General features: G+C 39.5%; 1 protein-coding gene across 2 annotated transcripts in view; it reads right to left on the reverse strand.

Moving 5' to 3' along the window:
- The window catches only part of pappa2 (pappalysin 2), a 75,220-nt gene that overhangs the window by 19,043 nt on the left and 37,691 nt on the right, over positions 1 to 18,486 (reverse strand). Inside the window, exons 14-24 of one of the 2 annotated variants that reach the window (XM_046051164.1) lie at positions 13,662 to 13,858; positions 11,784 to 11,897; positions 9,471 to 9,606; positions 9,141 to 9,315; positions 7,425 to 7,490; positions 7,238 to 7,334; positions 6,254 to 6,431; positions 3,661 to 3,874; positions 1,231 to 1,399; positions 749 to 881; positions 188 to 249 (exon numbers count right to left, since the gene is read on the reverse strand). In XM_046051164.1, coding sequence (XP_045907120.1) covers positions 242 to 249; positions 749 to 881; positions 1,231 to 1,399; positions 3,661 to 3,874; positions 6,254 to 6,431; positions 7,238 to 7,334; positions 7,425 to 7,490; positions 9,141 to 9,315; positions 9,471 to 9,606; positions 11,784 to 11,897; positions 13,662 to 13,858 — 1,487 coding nt within the window. In that variant the 3' untranslated portion in view covers positions 188 to 241. Of the gene's footprint in view, positions 1 to 187; positions 250 to 748; positions 882 to 1,230; positions 1,400 to 3,660; positions 3,875 to 6,253; positions 6,432 to 7,237; positions 7,335 to 7,424; positions 7,491 to 9,140; positions 9,316 to 9,470; positions 9,607 to 11,783; positions 11,898 to 13,661; positions 13,859 to 18,486 lie in introns of those variants that run through there. The other variant, XM_046051163.1, reaches the window with a different exon arrangement.

Here is an 18,486-nt window from a genome sequence, read left to right on the forward strand (position 1 = left end):
TATGAGTTTGATGCTGTTAAGCTACTATAGCCGTATATATGTGTTTAACAAACATAAACAAACATTAAATGCAAAGTAATTTAAATACTTTTGATTTAAAAGAAACAGGCAGCCAGTGCAAGGATGCTAAAACAGGGGTGATATGGACACAAAATAATATATATTTAGTTAAAAGCTGACCTGCAGCCTTTTATCCAAGGCAGTGGATTGATTTCCGACTCAGACAGGTATATAGAGACAGTCACAGTACTAGAGGCAGGAGGAGGTAAAAGAATGGATGAATTTCTCCAAAATTGCCCTGTGGTGCAAATAGCCAGTTACACTTTAATACCACCATTACTCTGGTATCTGTGCCCTAGTTACCCTCTCTTGTTTAATATAGGCTCTTCATTTTTTATCAGGTGAGAGAAGAAGCTTTGCTGTTGTCGTGGCTGGGTAAATAAGACATTAGTATTTGACACTTTAACCGTAGAAGGTAATAAATCAAGCGACTGTATCAGACCTGGTTTGAGATTCAAATGATGCTGTAATATATCCACTAATATCTGGACAGGATTTAAGTATTGTATATAATGTGAGCTAGTCAATGGCTCAAATCTAAGTCAAGGAATACCAATAGAAAATGAGGAATGAGTGTGAGAGGGGAAAAGGCATGAGCGATGCTCTACCGCCATTGTCCATTTAGTGGAGTGTTGTGTAACAAGACAAGCTAAAGACACTCTCATCCCTGAAAGAAGGTTACACTCACCGATATCCATCCCCTGGTCACAGCTGTACTCAACAGAGTTGAGATCAGGGGGAGGAGAGCATGAGCCCTGGAGCCTGGAGCACATGGTGAACGTCGTCGTCCACTCGCCATCCTTAGTGCAGCGAATCTCACTCTGGAAACAAACACATATTAAAATCGTAGTGGTTCAGAGAGGAATGTCTTTTGTTTATCATGTCTGCCATCAAACAAAATTGTATTACATATGTTGTGATAGTGTCTATATTCATCAGTCTTGAGATGTGAAGTTTGGTTTAAGATACATTTTCAAAGTGATGACACCTTTTACATCCTCTTAGACTTTTGCATCTTTTTTACTACATCATGACCAAGAAGCATTCAATATGGAGGATTCAAGTGTCTTATTGTGTCCAGCTGATCTAAAATTGACTTGATGGTCACACCACTGTGTTGATAATGATCAAAAGTACTGTGGAATAAATGGACAGCGGCTGAAATCCTACATTTTCTTTTGCATCTGGGCACTTCAGGGTGCAGAGGGTGTCATAGTACAGGCTATTGGTGCAGGTATACATGCCCTGGAATACATCAGGTAGGGCTGGGCAGGATATCGGCTCACAGCTAGTTTCCTCCCACTGCCCTCCCTCCAGGCACACCAACTTGAAGTACTTCCTAGAGACAACAGGAGCATATGAAAACATCTTTATCTTAATTTTAGACAACACAAAGTTAAAATTACTTTTAAAGACTTAAAAAAAGTTTTAGTTGTCTGCAATAATAGGGATATTTGTCAAAAAATGTCCAAAATGTCTTGTTTGCTGAATTCTGTTGTATCATTCTGTAATACAGAGTACCAAAGTGGACATTTATTTATCAAAAGTTGGAAGTGTATTGAGGTTTAACATAACAAACTCCCTCTAGAACCACATGCACTCTATACCCCTGCTCACCTTCTCAATTGTCCCATTTTACTTTTACTGTTTCAATAACAAAAAACATACTGAGTGCAAAGGACTGCCCATTCTACAGTAAAACAAGATCTCCAGTGTGGTGTATGTAGTGTGTAAATGCAACAGTATGTGTTGCAGTATAAATTTATGTGGGTACATGTGTCAAAAGCAAGAGTAAAAAGCCTGTTTAAAGCTATTTAATAGCTGCTGCTGTTCACTTGAACATGTTGGACTAATAAAGCATCAGGGGTTATTAAAATGTTTACACATATGTTTGAGAAAGCGTAACTCATAAAGATATCCAGCTGCAAATGGATCTTTACATAAAATAGTTTTTCACCGTATTGGATGGAAATTTAATGTAATGCAAAACTATTAAATGGGTTTTTTTTACTTGCCTAATGTGACAGTACAAGTCAGCATGTTCGATATTTGATACACTGCATTTTAATTACAATTCAAGACAATACACCAAGGAAATATAGCATATCTATACTGTATATTGTACATGAACTTAACAATTTGATTACTACTAATCCAGACTGAAAAGTGTGAAATAGCTGACTCCATGTAGGATATAAATTCACCCCAGAGGCTGTCTCCTCCTATTAGAAAACCCTCATCTCATTAACAACATGTGAACTGTGTTCAGTAATGAGCAAGTTACCCAATGAATAAAATTGGCAAAGTAATGACGAGGCCCAGTTAGGAGCGGTAAATATTTTATTGGAACCTAATGTGAGCTTGTTCCGAAACAGAGTATCGTTTTACAGATGATGGACCAAAAAATGCCTCTTTAAACTTGATCGATATTTAAAACGTTGCCCTTGGGTCTTGAATGTTCATGTGATGCACTGTTATACTGTTGCATAAAATAGCTAAATCAAAGATCCTGATTTTATTAACAAGTGCGTAAAGGGAATCTTGTAAAATAAAGGAAAAGAAGGAATTTACTCCATTACGCAGGGAGGCATGCGTGATAAAACACTGCATTTACTTTGGTCTGCTGTCTACGCAGGCTTGCTAGTATTTAAAGGGAGAGTAAGTGATTCTGCAGAAGGATTGTTGATATTTGAACTCTGCTGCCAAACAAACACACCCCTCCCTTCAGTGCTCCCTCAGAAGCTCCACCCCCCACATTTTGCCCTTGCTTGGTCATATAACTTTCTTCTCAGTTTATACTCTGCAGACCTTTTCCTCTTTGGCTGTATCTCGGCCATCTCTCCTCTTCACAGTGTCTGGAGCCCAGCATATTTGATTGTGCCGGTGTATAGAACTCTCTCTCCCACTGCCCCCCTCCACCCATCACTCCTGTGCACGAGCATTAACACCACCTGTTGCTGATTGGCTGTAACAATGTTAAGTGGACCTTGTCCTTGGGCCTTTCTCAATCTGTGTTCAAAAAACAAGTTTGCATTTTGGTAAGAACGGTTAAAATTTCCGGAAGTATTCTTGACACGCCCATTTTACTGAGGATGCATTGGTTGGTAACTTGTGTGAACTTGACGGCAGAGATATCCCAGCAGTCATTTCGGCATTCAAGCGAGGGACGGAAAGAAGCTGAGACAGAGGTCAACTTCTGAGAAGTTTAGAGGCGATAAATCAACTGTGTAGATCACTTCAAACCGTCAGCAGCGTTTTGTGTGCTTGTGACATTAAAAGTTCCTTCTTCCAAGAACGACTAGCAAGAACGTTCTCCCCAAGAACACAAGTCAGTTCTTTACATTCTTGATTTTGAGAAACACTTCCGGTCTTTGTTTTTTCATTTACAGAGCCAGGTGGGTGTAGGAAAACCGAGAGAACACACAAAACAGAGAGCTAGCAAACCGTGATGAAATATTTGCTGAATTTACAATTACTCCCTATCCCTGTAATACATACATTTTTCATATGAGTGATGCTGGTTTATATGATACTGCAAGCCCTGGGAGCTGTAGCACTATTCCCTGACCTCTGAGCTGCCAACTGCTTTAAAACACTTACCTCTTTATCTTCTTTTTGAGGCTCCCTATTACATAGAAGCCTGGGTTGCATTTGTAACGGCAGACAGAGCCTACATCCTGCCCTGAGGCCAGACAGTCTGCTGTTAACAGCTTGGCATTGGGTATGTTTGGAACCTCTGGACACTCTATCTTGCAATAAGCCTCTGGGAAAGACCACAGACCGTCCTCCAAACACACCAACCTGTCACTGTCACCTGAGGAGGGGAGAGGGGAATTTTAAGTTAAAAATTTTGTATTTTTTTGTGTGTTTTGTTTTCTCTATTCTTTTTATTTCTATCTCTATTATTCTAAACCTGCATAAACTACAACTTGCAACTTCAGTTAAGTCAGAGTTTTTTTTATTTTCACTTCTGGACAGATTTGACTTCACCTCTACACCATTTTGAAAACTGCAGATTGTATTGGACACATTATAAGATTTGCAGTAACCACTCTGACTACATGTGGTAATTACAGGTAATGGCACTTAAATTACCAAGATTCTCTTTAGCAAAGTGTTTAAAGAGCTGACATGGGAAAGAGTGTAATGGGAATACAAGCAAACATGTCTCTTGGTGTGGTAAAAAATAAAAATAATAATTTATAAAACCGCAGAAATGTCTGTGACATGCAGTGTAGTGTACCTGTAGCACAAGTATAGAGGTGAGTCATAAAGTCAACTAACTGACTTTGTAATCTTCAGTGATGTCATTTACCAAGTAACATTTATCTGTAGTTTGCAAACAGTAGCTAACATTAGCCACTAAGCCACTAGTCATACCAGATCAAGTGATGTTTTAGCAGCAAAACCCATGAGTGTATTGAATTGAGCTACAGTTTATTTAATTGCTTATGTATCCAACTTTTCATTTAAAAGAGGAAGATTGTGTGATTTTGTCTTTCAAAAGCTACATTGCCTTGCTTTGAAACATACATTTTAGAGTTATATATTCGGCACTATACAACTAAAAAACAAAGAAGTACATTGGAGAAGCACAAGTAGGTCAACATCGTGGATTCATTTCAGTCCCACCAAACATTCTGGTTTTGTTTCATGGCTCTGTCTTCTTCAGTTATGAGGAGAAGGAGACTATGGCTTCAACATTGCCCAAAGCTAATATTTTCTATGCCTGTATGGTCCCACGTGAAGCATGAGTGTTGGTATGCGTGCAGAATCATAACAACCTAAACCTTTCACAATTTTTAATTTTTATTAGATCTATAAAATGTAATGAATCTTTAACATGGCATCACATTTTTTATAAGCCATTTAAACATTGTGCTGGTGTTGTGATTATCAAAATCCATTACAGCTGGACTGGTGTGAATTGAACATATTCTTGTGAACTACACAGTGTGCTTTCACTGCTCTGTGAGGCATGATGGCCTTCAAACATACTTCCCTAAACCAAAAGCCACAAATGGAATTATTTCTGCACAATCTGTATTTACATCATGAGTACATGGGCCTTACTGCTGACTCTACTGCGACATTTGAACATTAACTGTGGCTTTTCAACCGCAAACACATGTGAGTGGACATCATACTTGTTCCATCTAATCACTTCAAGACGCATCTACTACAATGCATAACTTACCAAATACACAACTTTATTAACATTATCAAATAGGGGTAAAGCTTTCTTACTTTTGTGTGTAACTAAGAATTTGTGTGCGTGATGGTACTAATTATGGGTGCCACAGGCAATATTTGTTCTGACTCGTTATGGTGAAAGTCTTTTAAAAAACATTGACGACATCTGAGTAGAGGTAAATTGTGGTGTGTGTGCGTGTGAGAAACGAAAAGGAACATGGCGTGTAGATGTTTCTATCAGTGGTCCTCCTGAATTTCAATTACTGTTATCCACTCTAATTTTAAAGGCCATGAAGCCCGCAAAAGCACTATGAGGAGCAAGCCTCATTGAGAGAAGACATGGTTGTGATTTTGAAAATGGTATTTCCACTGTGATTTTATTGCAACACTGTGGATTAGTTCCCCTTGTCTTTTCTGTTTTTTCAGACAAATTTGTTTTAAATAAACACTGTCAGTAACTATAACAGGATGCGCCCAGTAAAAAAACAGGGCTCCAATTTCTAAACTTTAATTTAATTAAATCAAGGATTAATGTCCATTTTATTTTATGGACTGTAGCTAGTGAAAGCATCTTGCTGTGGTTTGTCTGTTCACCAGACTGTAAAGGAGGAGGAAGCGGGTTGTAAGGTAGCTGCTGAGTTGTTGATTGAAATATTTTATTGAGAAAGTGTGGACCCTATCATTCAGCAAAATGAAATATTTTGAGAAATTAAAAAAGTGTGTTCATTAAATGAGGTTCCTCAAATCCTAAATGACTCTTTGATTGAAACTCATTGAATGTCAGTTTATCTAATTGGGAACAGCAGCCAATAAGAAATAACAAGTTCTGAAAAATAAGTATGGTTTGCATGGTTAACCTGAAAGTGGCACTATGAAGTGTGACCAAGCGTGACCTTAATATACACTCAGTATGTTCAGTATCCATTCCTGTCTAACAAAGAATATGCTAATAGACTCGACTGCACTAAAATAGAACAGAATAGACAAATCCATGACGTACCTTGAAGTATAGCTGGTGATCCGCAGGTGAAGGAGCATTGTTTGCCGAATGTGGTTCCCCAGGGGCAACTGAATATGGCGTGGTAGACATGAGACTGATCAGGCAGGCCGCAGTCTGCAGGCTGACAACTAACCACACGATCCCATGAACCATGAAAACATTCCAGGTGTGTTTCTCTCTGGGAGAAGAAAGACAAAGGAAGTAAGGGGGGAGGGAGGGAATGGAAATGGGTGGTGGGGGGGGGGTGTTTTAGCTGTATGAAATGTAAAACTTTTAGTGTCTGATACAGAAAACCACACTGTCTCTCTTTTGAATCATCTTATTAATTATACAGAATATCACTGAGGGTATCGATGTATTCTTGTAGTTAACCACTAAAAATGTTACCAGAAATTACAAAATAAATTCATTGTAATCTAAAGAGTGGTGTGATGTCAAGCCAGGACCTTAAGAATCAGTTCAATACAGGTCCTTGTTGACTCCATCCCTATTTTTTTAAGCTTTTGAGTCAACGCCATCTAATTCCTAAATTTCTCCCTGAATTATGTAGACAGTTGCTTGGACTTCTCATTTGACATGCTGTGTCATCTGTGAAAGTGAAAACATTAGACAAAAAATGTTTGGTTTCCCCCATCATTCATAGGAGATGTAATTGCGTTACCCCAGCTTTTGGAGGCAAAAGAGGATGCAACCACAAATGCTGAGTTAGTAAAAGAACAACTCACTGTACTACTTACTCCTCTAGAATTTGTAGGAATGAAATACTGCAAGCCCTTTGTGTGTCAAGGCCTTACCCGTGAGACCTTGGTGCTACCCCTCTTACATCTCTGTTCAATCTCAACACACACCCAATGAATGTAAAATGACAACTCTCTGGCATAATATACTTCATTGGATATCAATATGTAACTGGAGGATAAAACACTGAAGGCCATTCGTGATGTTATTTCAACAGGACAACACATCTTACAGTATTCAGTGTACCTGATGGGGTGGGGTTTCCCTGCCGTTGAGGACGGTGACAGTGAAACCACGGTGACACTGAACAGAGCACTGAGAGGCCTCCCCTCCTCCTGTACACCTACAGAGACACACTGATATATAGATATAGTTCTTTTCGTTTGCTGCTTCAGCTCTCTGATTGGTCATTGTGTCCTTCCAAAGGGCCTACCTGACAGAGGCGTGCTCTAACTGGGGAGGACTGCAGCTTTCCATCTGACACGGCTGCCGCAAACAGCTATTGCAGGAATAGAGGGAGGAAAGGAGAGGGAGAAGGAGACAGATGAGAGGCAGGGAGGGACAGAGCAAGCAACGTGGATTTCTAAACTACACTATTTCAGGTTAAGCAAATTCAGTCAGATTAAAGGAATACGTCAAGGTTTGGAGAGGGTGTCATTTTGGGAATTTACCTGTTTGTAACAGAAATGCCAAGACTGAACATCTATCTTTTATGCATGCTTATGTTTAAAGGTCTAGTGTGTAATATTTAAAAGGGTTCTATTGACAGAAATGCAATATAATATACATAACTGTGTTTTCAGTGGTGTATCAAGACTTTACATAATGAACCGTTATATTTTTATTACCTTGGAATGAGCCATTTCTATCTACATACAGCACGGGTCCCCTTACATGGACGTCACCATGTTGTGCTGCCATGTTTCTACAGTAGCTCAAATGGCCAAACTGCTCTACAGAGTGCATTTCGTCACTACGTTGAATACATACAAAGATGAACATGAAGAACAAGTGAGAAATTTGGACAAATGGAGGCCCACTTGTATTATTTAGCACAAGGGCCGACAAAGCGTGTCGGCCACCGTAGCTTCTCATGCGAGGTTGGAAAGGGAGGGCTCCTTAAATCTTTATTGCAATAACAGAAATAAAATGCTAATGGAACATAAAGAAGTATACAGAACTTTGACTTGTGTAAAATCATGTATTGCATATACATATTTCGCAAACATGTAATTTGCAATATAGAGTGAACTAGATCCTCTGATAATGCTAATCCAACAAATTTGTAGTAGCATCCATCCGACTTCAGAGCAAATGAACATACACTGCAGTCAGAACAACTACTTCACAATCATCCAAGGAGAACGTGAATTCACCGTGAGCCGCTAGTCGCAATTTGCAACCCTCGCCACTAAAGCACACTGAACCTTTAAAGAAACCGCAAACAGTGTGGGCTATTTCAAAGGGATTTCCACCTATTTCACACATCAAAGTTTTCAAGGGTAGGGGAGTAATACTGCATATGAGAATATTAAGTTGTATAAAGCCTTTTGTGGCTCCAGGGGAAGCTGATAAACTGGCAAGCAGCGCACAGCTACATTAGCCACTATTAACTTAACACATCTATATCTCTGACTGAACGAAAGCGTAATGTGGGTAATATAGGCACCAGGTTTTAACAAGGAATTAGAATGTGTGAAATAATAAAGACGATATCTCTGGTTCTGCTGCATCGATTTTCATCTCTTTTGTAAAACCATCCATTGCGGGTCGATAAATCGGTGGAGTACTTCTTTAAAGTTTTAGCATTCAGTACTGAAGCCAGCATTATATTGATAAGATAAACCGGAATAATCCAGGTGTTATGTTTTTATAAACAATGTGTCAAACTCCCAAACACTTGATATATTCCTTTTATAGATTTCTAAGATCTAATTATTGTCTTTGCTTAAATAGGAACTTTCAATGCCTGTATCCAATATTATGAGAGAGATGTGTACATATTTATCAGGCGCTTTAGGAAACACTTACTGACATGCGGTGTGTGTGTGTGTGTGTGTGTGTGTGTGTGTGTGTGTGTGTGTGTGTGTGAAAGCATGCGTGTGTGGCAAGTAGGTAGTTGTGGGAGAGCCCACCCGCTGATGCGCACCCGGTCAGGGCGAAGGTGCTGAAGTGGCAGGAGGTTCTCAATGCCACGCCTGCCACTGCCACAGAGGGGGAGGAGAAGAGGAAAACAACAGCGGCGGTGACGAAGAATGGTTGAGAGAGGTCATGGGTCACATTCACCACCAATGGGTTCCGATGGCATGAGAGGTCATGTGTGCCTAGTTAGATGAAAGGGTTTGAAGCAGTCTTTTAACTTCTCACCTTGCCAAGTGTTTGTTAATACTTTGTAGTCTACTCTAATTGTCATTATCATATAGCATTATCTCACTTTAAAACAATCAAATACAAATAAATCAATACAAGTAAAAAGTACCCAATGAGTGGTTCTTGCCAGTAGTATCAGACAGGAGGATGGTGGCTGTCCTCTGACACTGCTCCCCGGACCATGACCCATCTGAAGCCAGGTACACCATCACAGAGGCTGCCACTCCAGGGTGGGCAAATCCCACCTGGAAAGACAGAAAGAATCACAGTTCTTGTGGTCTGCATCACCGTGACGTGTAATTACATTTTTGGGGAGGTGCGCATCAGGCTACGGCATGGGGTAATGGGGTAATTACCCTCCATCCGTCATCCATACCTGCTTATCCCACTTACAAAGGAGCCGATCCCAGCTGACTCTGGGCAAAAGGCGATGTAAACCCTGGACAGGTTGCCAGTCCATCACACGGCACACAGAAACGAACAACCACTTAACTCCCACAGTCACACCTCAGGGTGAATTAGAGTGACCAATTAACTTAGCCTGCATGTCTTTGGACGGTGGGAGGAAGCTGGAGCACCCAGAGAGAACCAACACAGACACGGGGAGAACATGCAAACTCCACACAGAAAGGCCTGGGACGACCAAGGTTCAAACCCAAGACCTTCTTGCTGTGAGGCGACATTGCTAACGACTGCACCGCTGTGATAATTGGGCATTACAAATTAAGAAAACAGGAAATTACACACAAATAAATAAATAGAAATAATAATAATAATAATAATAAATCAAACCAGGTGTAGGTTTGTCAGAGTGTGCGCTGAGTGGCTCTTAACATAGAAATAGCAGGAGGTAGGTACTGTAAAATGTCCAAACTAATACCTGTATTTGTTCATTATGCTGCAGGACAGGTATGATAATTGTGTGGAAGTGGAATCCAATATATAACTGCTGTGATTCCAAGTAGACCCCGGCCTCTGTTCTCTGTGACCAAACTTCAAATTTTTACAGTCACCTGTCAAGCCTACAGACTTGAGTGTTTCAAACTCACAAGAACATTTGGATAGTGTATCACTTTAAGGCCTAAAAAGGGCTTCCAAATAAAGACGTAGAACTGTTAAATGAGACGGACGCCTTTTAGAGAGCTGGCAGAGATTGATATGATAGGATGGCTGAGGAACGCTTTTCAGATAAAGCGAGACCAGATATTTAAGTCAAGGGAGGCCTTTCAGAGCCCGAAAGAACACTTCAAGGAAAAAGAGGTGTTTCAGGGAGAGCTGGCAGATATGGCTGTTATCATGAAGGCTTTTCAGACAGTGAAAGAGTCTTTAGGGAGAAGGCGGCCTTCCAGAGAGGTTGCAGAGATGTGCCTGATAAAGAGAGCATCCATAAAAGAAGCAGTGGATGGAAATATGAGTCATTCCACAAAGAAGTGGAAATGATGAGGGAGAAAGCAAAAAAGTGTAAGTATATGCAGGGAAAGAAAGAGGCAAGCTCATGACTTTAAAGGGCCCTGTAATCTAGAGCATGGCGAACAAGGTTGTGAGGCTAACAAATCAACAGCTAGCCTATGCTTTCTCTGGACCTGCAGTGTTGATTGTGGGAATTTTAGCTGTGGAAAGATTAAATATTACCAAACTATTAATTATGAGAAGCAGACACAGGTGTGGAATGGACGGCCAGGACCAAATACAGTGTAGTACACAAACCAGGACATCTGGTAGCATATATAAGCAAATACAAATCAATTCTAAACATTACTTTTTAAGCGCAAAGAAACAATTAGTTAATGATATGTAATGTTTGAGAACACAGGACGTAATTAATGTTTTTGTTGCTCTGTATTTTCTGGAGTCATAATAAATTATAATTATAAATGATATGTTCATGATGACTAAGAGATCTATTTATGATTACAAAATTATTATTCCTTCAGATGCCAGTATTTTAATAACTTATGAACCTTTTAAGTATTTAATTATGAATGATGAGTTAATTATATAACACTTGGTCTTCCACGATTAGTAAACTGGTAATGATAATTACTGAATGATTTTGATGATAAGTACCCACTGGGTAAAAATAACACAAAATGTAAACAAAGAATAAGTAGGTTAGTCACGATTTGGTAATCATCTACAGATCATTAGTACCCATAATTCACAGTTGACCTGGAAAATGTATAATTATAGTAACCAATGCATTGTATGAATCATATAATTGTTAGAAAGTTATGTAGGAATGTGTGTCCGTGTGGAGGTTTGAGTAGCAGTCTGTGTGAGAGGCCCTTGAAGCCCATTTAAAAAAGTAAAGTGCTGGAAGCCGTTGAAGACAGAGTAGCCACCCACAGTCATTCAGTGGAGGAGAAAACAGATAGAGTATGTGCATACACACACACGCACACGCACACGCACACACACATACCTTCAGCCAAAATGAATGTTCCAGGTCATTATTTGTATCAGACTGGGCTGTGCAAGGGAACCAGGCATCGGTGGGCACTTTCTCACTCACCTCCAGGTGCTGGTACCTGCAAAGCTTCACACAGAACAAGGGAAATAAACAATGCTAATTATGGAATAAATCATTTTAAGTAATCACCATAATCTTAATTGATTTTGTTTTATTGTCCAAAAGGTAACATTGTCTGTTTATCCCAATGGTTATTTTTTCGTTCTAATGTCATAAATTCTATTAGATTCTTTTGTGCCTTGCGAAGAGCCCGAATTCTCTGGCAGTGAAGCATCTGACAGGCCATGCTGGCTTTATTCATGACACTGACAATGATTTGTTTTGTTTATTGCACCTTTCCTCATACAGACATTGTAGCATGAAAAATCCCAGGAGGTTTGCCAGTTCTAAGATGCTGGAACCAGTGTGTCTGACACCAACTATCCTCCCATGATAAAAGTGGCTTAAATTATGTTCTTTGCCTAGCAGCAGAACTTTCTTAACTCTGCACCTTTTTTTTGCTTTACTTCATTTGTATGTGACCTACTGTGTAGAAGAGCAAGGCTGATGTGCTCCCATTTCTAAAAACGTGACACAAGTTAGAAGCAATGATGGACCTGAGAGCCCTCATGTGATTGTAGACATTTTATGGGAGATGTCAGAGCTGGAAAATGATTGATGTATTTTGTAGTTAAGTTGTTAAGAGAAAAAAGGGAGCTATGCCATATTCAAAGTTGCTGTGCTATCACAAAGTGTTCTGCCAAAATGTCCTCCAAAGCTATGAGCAAAGCCCTGTCTCTTCAGGCTTTTCCTTACCATTCGCTGGTCTGCTGTGTCACTGTGACCTGAAAAGTTTTGTTACCCCTTAAAAAAACTTTTTTTTTTTTTGTCTCGAGTGTGTAAAAACAAGGCTCTTCTGATAGAATCCATTGTTCAGGATGTTATAATAAAGTGAGTAAAGGGAGAGTGAGAGAACAATTGAGAGAGAGAGAGAGTGTAAGTTAGCAAAAGAGAGCAATGGGTGGACAGGGAGAAAGACAGGAATAGTGGTCTGTGTGTGTATTTTTGGGAAATTTCTACTTAGGTGGAACTAATGAGGTCTCATGTAAAACTGCTGTTTGTTTAACCACTGGCTGTAAGAAAAATGGATTTGAAAGTAGAGGCTATTGTAATATAGCTTCCAGCCACCAGTGGCAGCACTAAACAATGTTGCTAAGCAAAACTCTGGTCAGTTAGTGAGGACAAAATTATGCTCATGCATGAATTTTACATGGGTTGTGTTCATTTAATTGGAATTTACTGTATCTAGAAGTTTTGTTTTTGTTACTTTATACCCACCTGAAAATAATATGAATTCTGTGGAACTGATGCAAGAAACTTAACCTTATGTCTAGTGTATTTGGTTTTCAACACTTGTCCAGTTTTATTAGCACCAAATGACTGAAATGAGTGCTTCACAGTAGTATAATGGCCCTGCATCTGGGCCAGCACTGCTCTGCAATGTATACATGAAGACACACCCACACACAGGTGCACCAGTAATGATGTGAATTAGCTTACTGTGTTGGTAGAAAATAAAGTGCAACATAAGAAAGAGAGAATTTCTCCTACAGGTTCTGGAAATTCACTTCTTTGAGGATTTAACTGGTTGGTTAATGTTTTGCTGTCGGGCGCAGACAGGAGCCAAAATAAATTAGGCCAGACTAAGGAAAATAGTACCGAGATTAATACATTGTTGAAGACAGCTGCAAACATTGTTGCCCCAGAGTTGAGGATTTCCACAATGTCCTCCACAAGATTTTCTTTGTCATCTGGAAGTCTTTTATGTGCCCTGTGGCTCATACTTCATACCTTGGTAAGTAATGGCTCCCCAGTGGCAGCATAGGCGGGACAGTGATTGGGGTCCTGGTGAGAAGCAGTAGCGGTGGATGCCCATTGGTCTGTGTAGCCCAAAGGTGTGTGGTAACCACAGTCCTGAACACTGGAGCCCCGTTCAAACTCCTCACACACACCGTCACCGTCAAAAACATAACACTGACTAGGTTCACCTTGGGAGATGGAGAGAAGAATGAGAGGAGGAGGATTTATGAAAGAATATACAGCCTGGTTTCTTAATTTGGCAGGGTATTCTCATCCCCCACTGTTAGACTTCCATCCAAATCTATTTGTCAGTGAACCAAATCTGAGCAAATCTATTTTGTATTTTTGTTGGCCACTTTTAATGCTAGCCACATCAACTCAACCATATCTGACTCTCTGTGCTGTCAACAGACTGTAAATTATGGTAAGAAATGAACTTTGACAATTAATTATTGAAGTTCACAATAATTTTATAATACTAATAGGCCGACCAGTGGTTAATATACCTAATATGCAACTTGGCCAGTTAGTTTAATCCCAAAAGCATCTCAATGGGCCATGGGTATCTATAAGTCACAAAGTAACAACAGGAGCATTATGTGTTACAAAGAACTGTCAAAGTTGTTCCAAGTTTAGTAGAAAACAAAAATACAGACATGAAGATATTGCTTTCGATTTTATTGTCTGCTAATAAATTTAGAATTTTGTTTATTATCAACTCAACTTTTATCAGCTGTCAAAAATGCTATTACACTAAGCAAGGTCTGGCATTTTGATATTGCTGGACAGTTGACTAGAGAGTGACAGGAAACTACACCTTTTTCTTTTACTCCTGCTCAGTCTGTAAATCAATCAATAAATGTGTGTGCAAACATGCAGTTTTAATTTGGCTCCCTTCTTGACGCCATGGAGAAATCTGTATAACATAGAACCGTCTCCAGCCCTTCAGCCCAGTAGACCCTCTGAACACGTACTGAATACACTGCTCTCAGCCATGCTCCCAACGTCCTACATGTTTTTCTAACACAACACCAAGCGGTCATTCCATCGCTGAGCTAAAGCTGGAGGTTGTTCAGTATGTTCACAGAAAGTGTTTTCATGGTTATGATGAAGGAATTCCAATTTTTACTTGTTGCTAATGCTACAATAAGCTTTAGTGACTGTAGTTGCTGCTATCAGCTGCCTCTGTCCGAACTTGGTGCTCCCAGCGGTCCAAAGCTCCTGTACTACCGTTACCTCAGAGCACCAAGCTTCCAGTTTTGGGCAGAGTCAGCTAATAGGACGGCTAGCTGCACAGCTAACTGAGCTAACTAGCTAGTGGCAGCTTCCATTAGTAGTAGTTAGCAGCTAAAGTACCGCAACAAGTAAAGCTATGTGTCCATCAGGAAACTCTGTAAGGGTAAACCAGAAAAAAATATTGTCTCTATAAAATATAATACAGTTTCACCAGAGTCAGTGAATAAAGTTACAAGTTGTGTTTTTGTGAGGCCAAATAGTGTGTCTCAGTTTGCACCTTTCCATACTTACACTGACTTTTTTAGTGCGTAAGTGCGTTTACACTGAGAAGCATGGTAAAATGCAGTGCACTATGAGTACCCGGATGGTACACTCATAATGGCTATAAAGTTGTGGAACACTGGACCCTTCTCACTCTCAACAGCTGGCTTCTTGGCTATGTAGCGGAATGGTAGGAACCACCAACCTATTTTCAATCTTGTGAAAATGGCGGCAGAGGAAGCTGCAGCGGTTACGAAAGTAAAAGTACATTTAACATCCAAATTAGACACAAATTTTACCTCAGTGCATAAACACAAATCAGTGTTCTTGAAAAACTGGTTTGTCCATGGAATTTATCTGGTTAATATAGGTCCGGTTAAGGTCCAGTTGCCTGATGGGAAACGCTAATGTGTAGTTTTTGGAGTCATGGACAAACAACCTTTTTGTCGTTTAGGTTGAAGAATTTATTGTCCTGATTGATTTTGTTTTTTTGCAACTGCATCCTGGTGCTGTTGGCCAGATCTGCTTTTCCTCTAACATGAGAAAAAAAAAATCTGTAATATATGTGCTCTGTTTCCAAAACAGTTAGTTTCTGTTTCAAACATTGTTCCTTACTGGAATAACCTTACTTCAGAAAATTTCATTGATTATTACCCCTTCAAAGTATTTCTACGAAGATAGAGGACATTGATGTGGACTGCTCATTTTGTCAGACTGCTCAGGAAGACCTATATCATTTATTTTGGTCTTGTCAGTCTGACTTTTAGTGATGTGTCATGTAAAAAGCTAAACAGACGCTTTAAGTCTTTGATAAAAGGTTAAAGAAATACTATAATCTAAAAACTCACTAATGATTACAGTAAAGTGATAAAGGAATTTTAGACTTTACTAAGGATGTAATTGATGTTATTTCAATAATATTAGGAAATAAAAATTCACGTAATACAGCTGCCCCTGAGGTATGAGCAATGAATATACGAGCAATAGAGTAAGGGTACTGGCATACGTGCTACAGCAGTGTAACAGAAAAAAGGTGGGAAGCATGAACTGAACAGCTTGTAATGCAGCAGCTATTGATAAAAAGGAAGGAAAACATCAGACACTTAGACACAAATTTTACCTCATTAACATCTGGACAGCTGCAGAAGTTACACAGACAGTGCTGTCAGAGTCAGTCCTGCATTGGCTTCAATTAGTCAACGGAAACATGTTTCTGATAAAAAGCAAATTAAGTCGATACAATTCAATGACATATTGTCATCCTGAGTTCATTTGGCAATACGCTAAGTGAACTCACCAAACACTCCACCCCTGCTTTGACAACACCTGTGAAAATTATTAAGTCTTTTCTATTCCAAGTCTGTGTACTTATCAAGGCTCACAAAAGAGGACTACTTGACAATCTTTAACTTAATTATTAAGACCATGTGTTTTTTATTTAAGGTCTGCATGCTGTAATCATATTGTGCAATTTAACCTTTTATTTAATGTGGCAGTTAAAAATATTAAATTTAAAAAATCTGTGCAATCTATTAAAAATAACTTTAAAGCAGTACTTGCAGCTTGTCCATGGCTTGTTTGTAGCAAGATGGCTATAAATGTAGCTGGTGTGGTTACTGCAGAACTATGTTAAATTATATGAACACAACTAAACGGAGCAAGAGCAAAAGCACTTGGCATATTTGGAGTTAACTGGGTCAAGCTAATGTGGCAAGAAAACCCAAACAAATATTCTGTCTATGACTAAGAAGTACAACTGAATAATTGGTTTTAAGTGTTGCAATTTGTAAAAACCTGTTTTTGCCAAATTGTTTCCCTTCCTAGTCATGATGTCTTTTATTGTAAAACAAGAGATGTAATAGCTTCAGTCACGACATGGCAAGCCCTCATTGTTGAGGAGGGGGAATGGGCTCGTTTCCCCCTGACAAATAAATTGACTGGATGATGGAAATTTTAGCCCTGTAACAACTTCTCATAACACAAGTCCTAACACCACACATTATTCATGGGACATTCTACCACCCAGCTGCTAATAGAAACAATACATGGCCTAAAAAGGAAGCAACTAACGTACTGTCTCATCGTCTTAGCAATTTAATGGAATATTTATGAAATAACCAAAAAGTTGGATATACATACTTATTGGACTTAGCTTGTGGCAACTGAGGAGCATTTGGGTGAACATTCTGTTATCCAGAGGATGCGTGTTAAGGCTGGAGGAACACCACATACCACAACAGTATAGCTGATTTCATTGTGGTTAATGCCTGCTCTCCTCCAGCACGTCTTTCAATGAGAAACAGAGACACTAGGAGACGCACGGACGTGTTAGATGTGACAGGTAAGCGATGTGTATGAGGCTATTAGGGGAGGCGTCACAGCATAACACAATATTCAGTGCGTGTTGGTGAATATGCAAGCATGCGCAAGCAAGTATACATGAGTAAAGAGCTAATTATGACGATGTGAAATCCTGGATAATGTTCGTGTTGGCAATGCTCTCTCTCTGGCTTTACTCTACCACATTGCGTTTTTTGAACGTTGTTTACCTAATACCAAGGTCAAAAAACACATGTTGACAGAGGCAGAGTCTTAAGTCTTCTGCTTACAATGGAGTGTTTTGGGTAAACTCCCTTCAATGTTGTGTTGTGAGGCTTCTGTTGTGGCGTGTCTGCATGCTTCAGACTGGGCGAGGGTGCAGACACAAAGTATTGTTGTCCTGTGGTGGAATCACAAACGATGAGTTCACTCTCTGTGGCTTCTTTGTTTGTCTTTTGCCATGTTATGCTGCATGTTTTTGGTGCTTTTGACTGCCTTTACCACTTTTATCCACCTGTCCCAGGGTTAAATGAGCAACATTTGGCCCTGGTCTCATGGGTCACTATTGTACATGGATTCATATCAAACAGGTTACAATCTTATATATAACACTGCATCTATGACCAATGATTTGGATACAGACTGGAGTGAAAAAAATAAACTACAACAAAATCATAACATATAACCGAACCTGAGGGTCAGAGTTTAATTGTTAGAGAGCATTAACAGGTAAATTGTTTTTCCGTCACAAAATCTTGAACACCCACCAAGTTCTTTTCTGGCAGCCACATGACTCACAGAGCCACAAATGAACGGTTTCTTAATGTTTTTCGTCTTACCATAAATCTTTGGTTGTTGATTCTAAGAAACCCCAACCTCACCAAAAGTTAACCTGGCCTAAACCCTAACCACAGTTGCTCTTTCCTAATTCTAAGCTTCCAGTTGGTTTTAAAAAAAAAAACACTGCCATGAAAGGTCGCAAAATAATGTAACCCCCCCC

Source organism: Micropterus dolomieu, linkage group LG06 (genome assembly GCF_021292245.1).
Source record: "Micropterus dolomieu isolate WLL.071019.BEF.003 ecotype Adirondacks linkage group LG06, ASM2129224v1, whole genome shotgun sequence".
Taxonomy (NCBI): Eukaryota; Metazoa; Chordata; class Actinopteri; order Centrarchiformes; family Centrarchidae; genus Micropterus; species Micropterus dolomieu.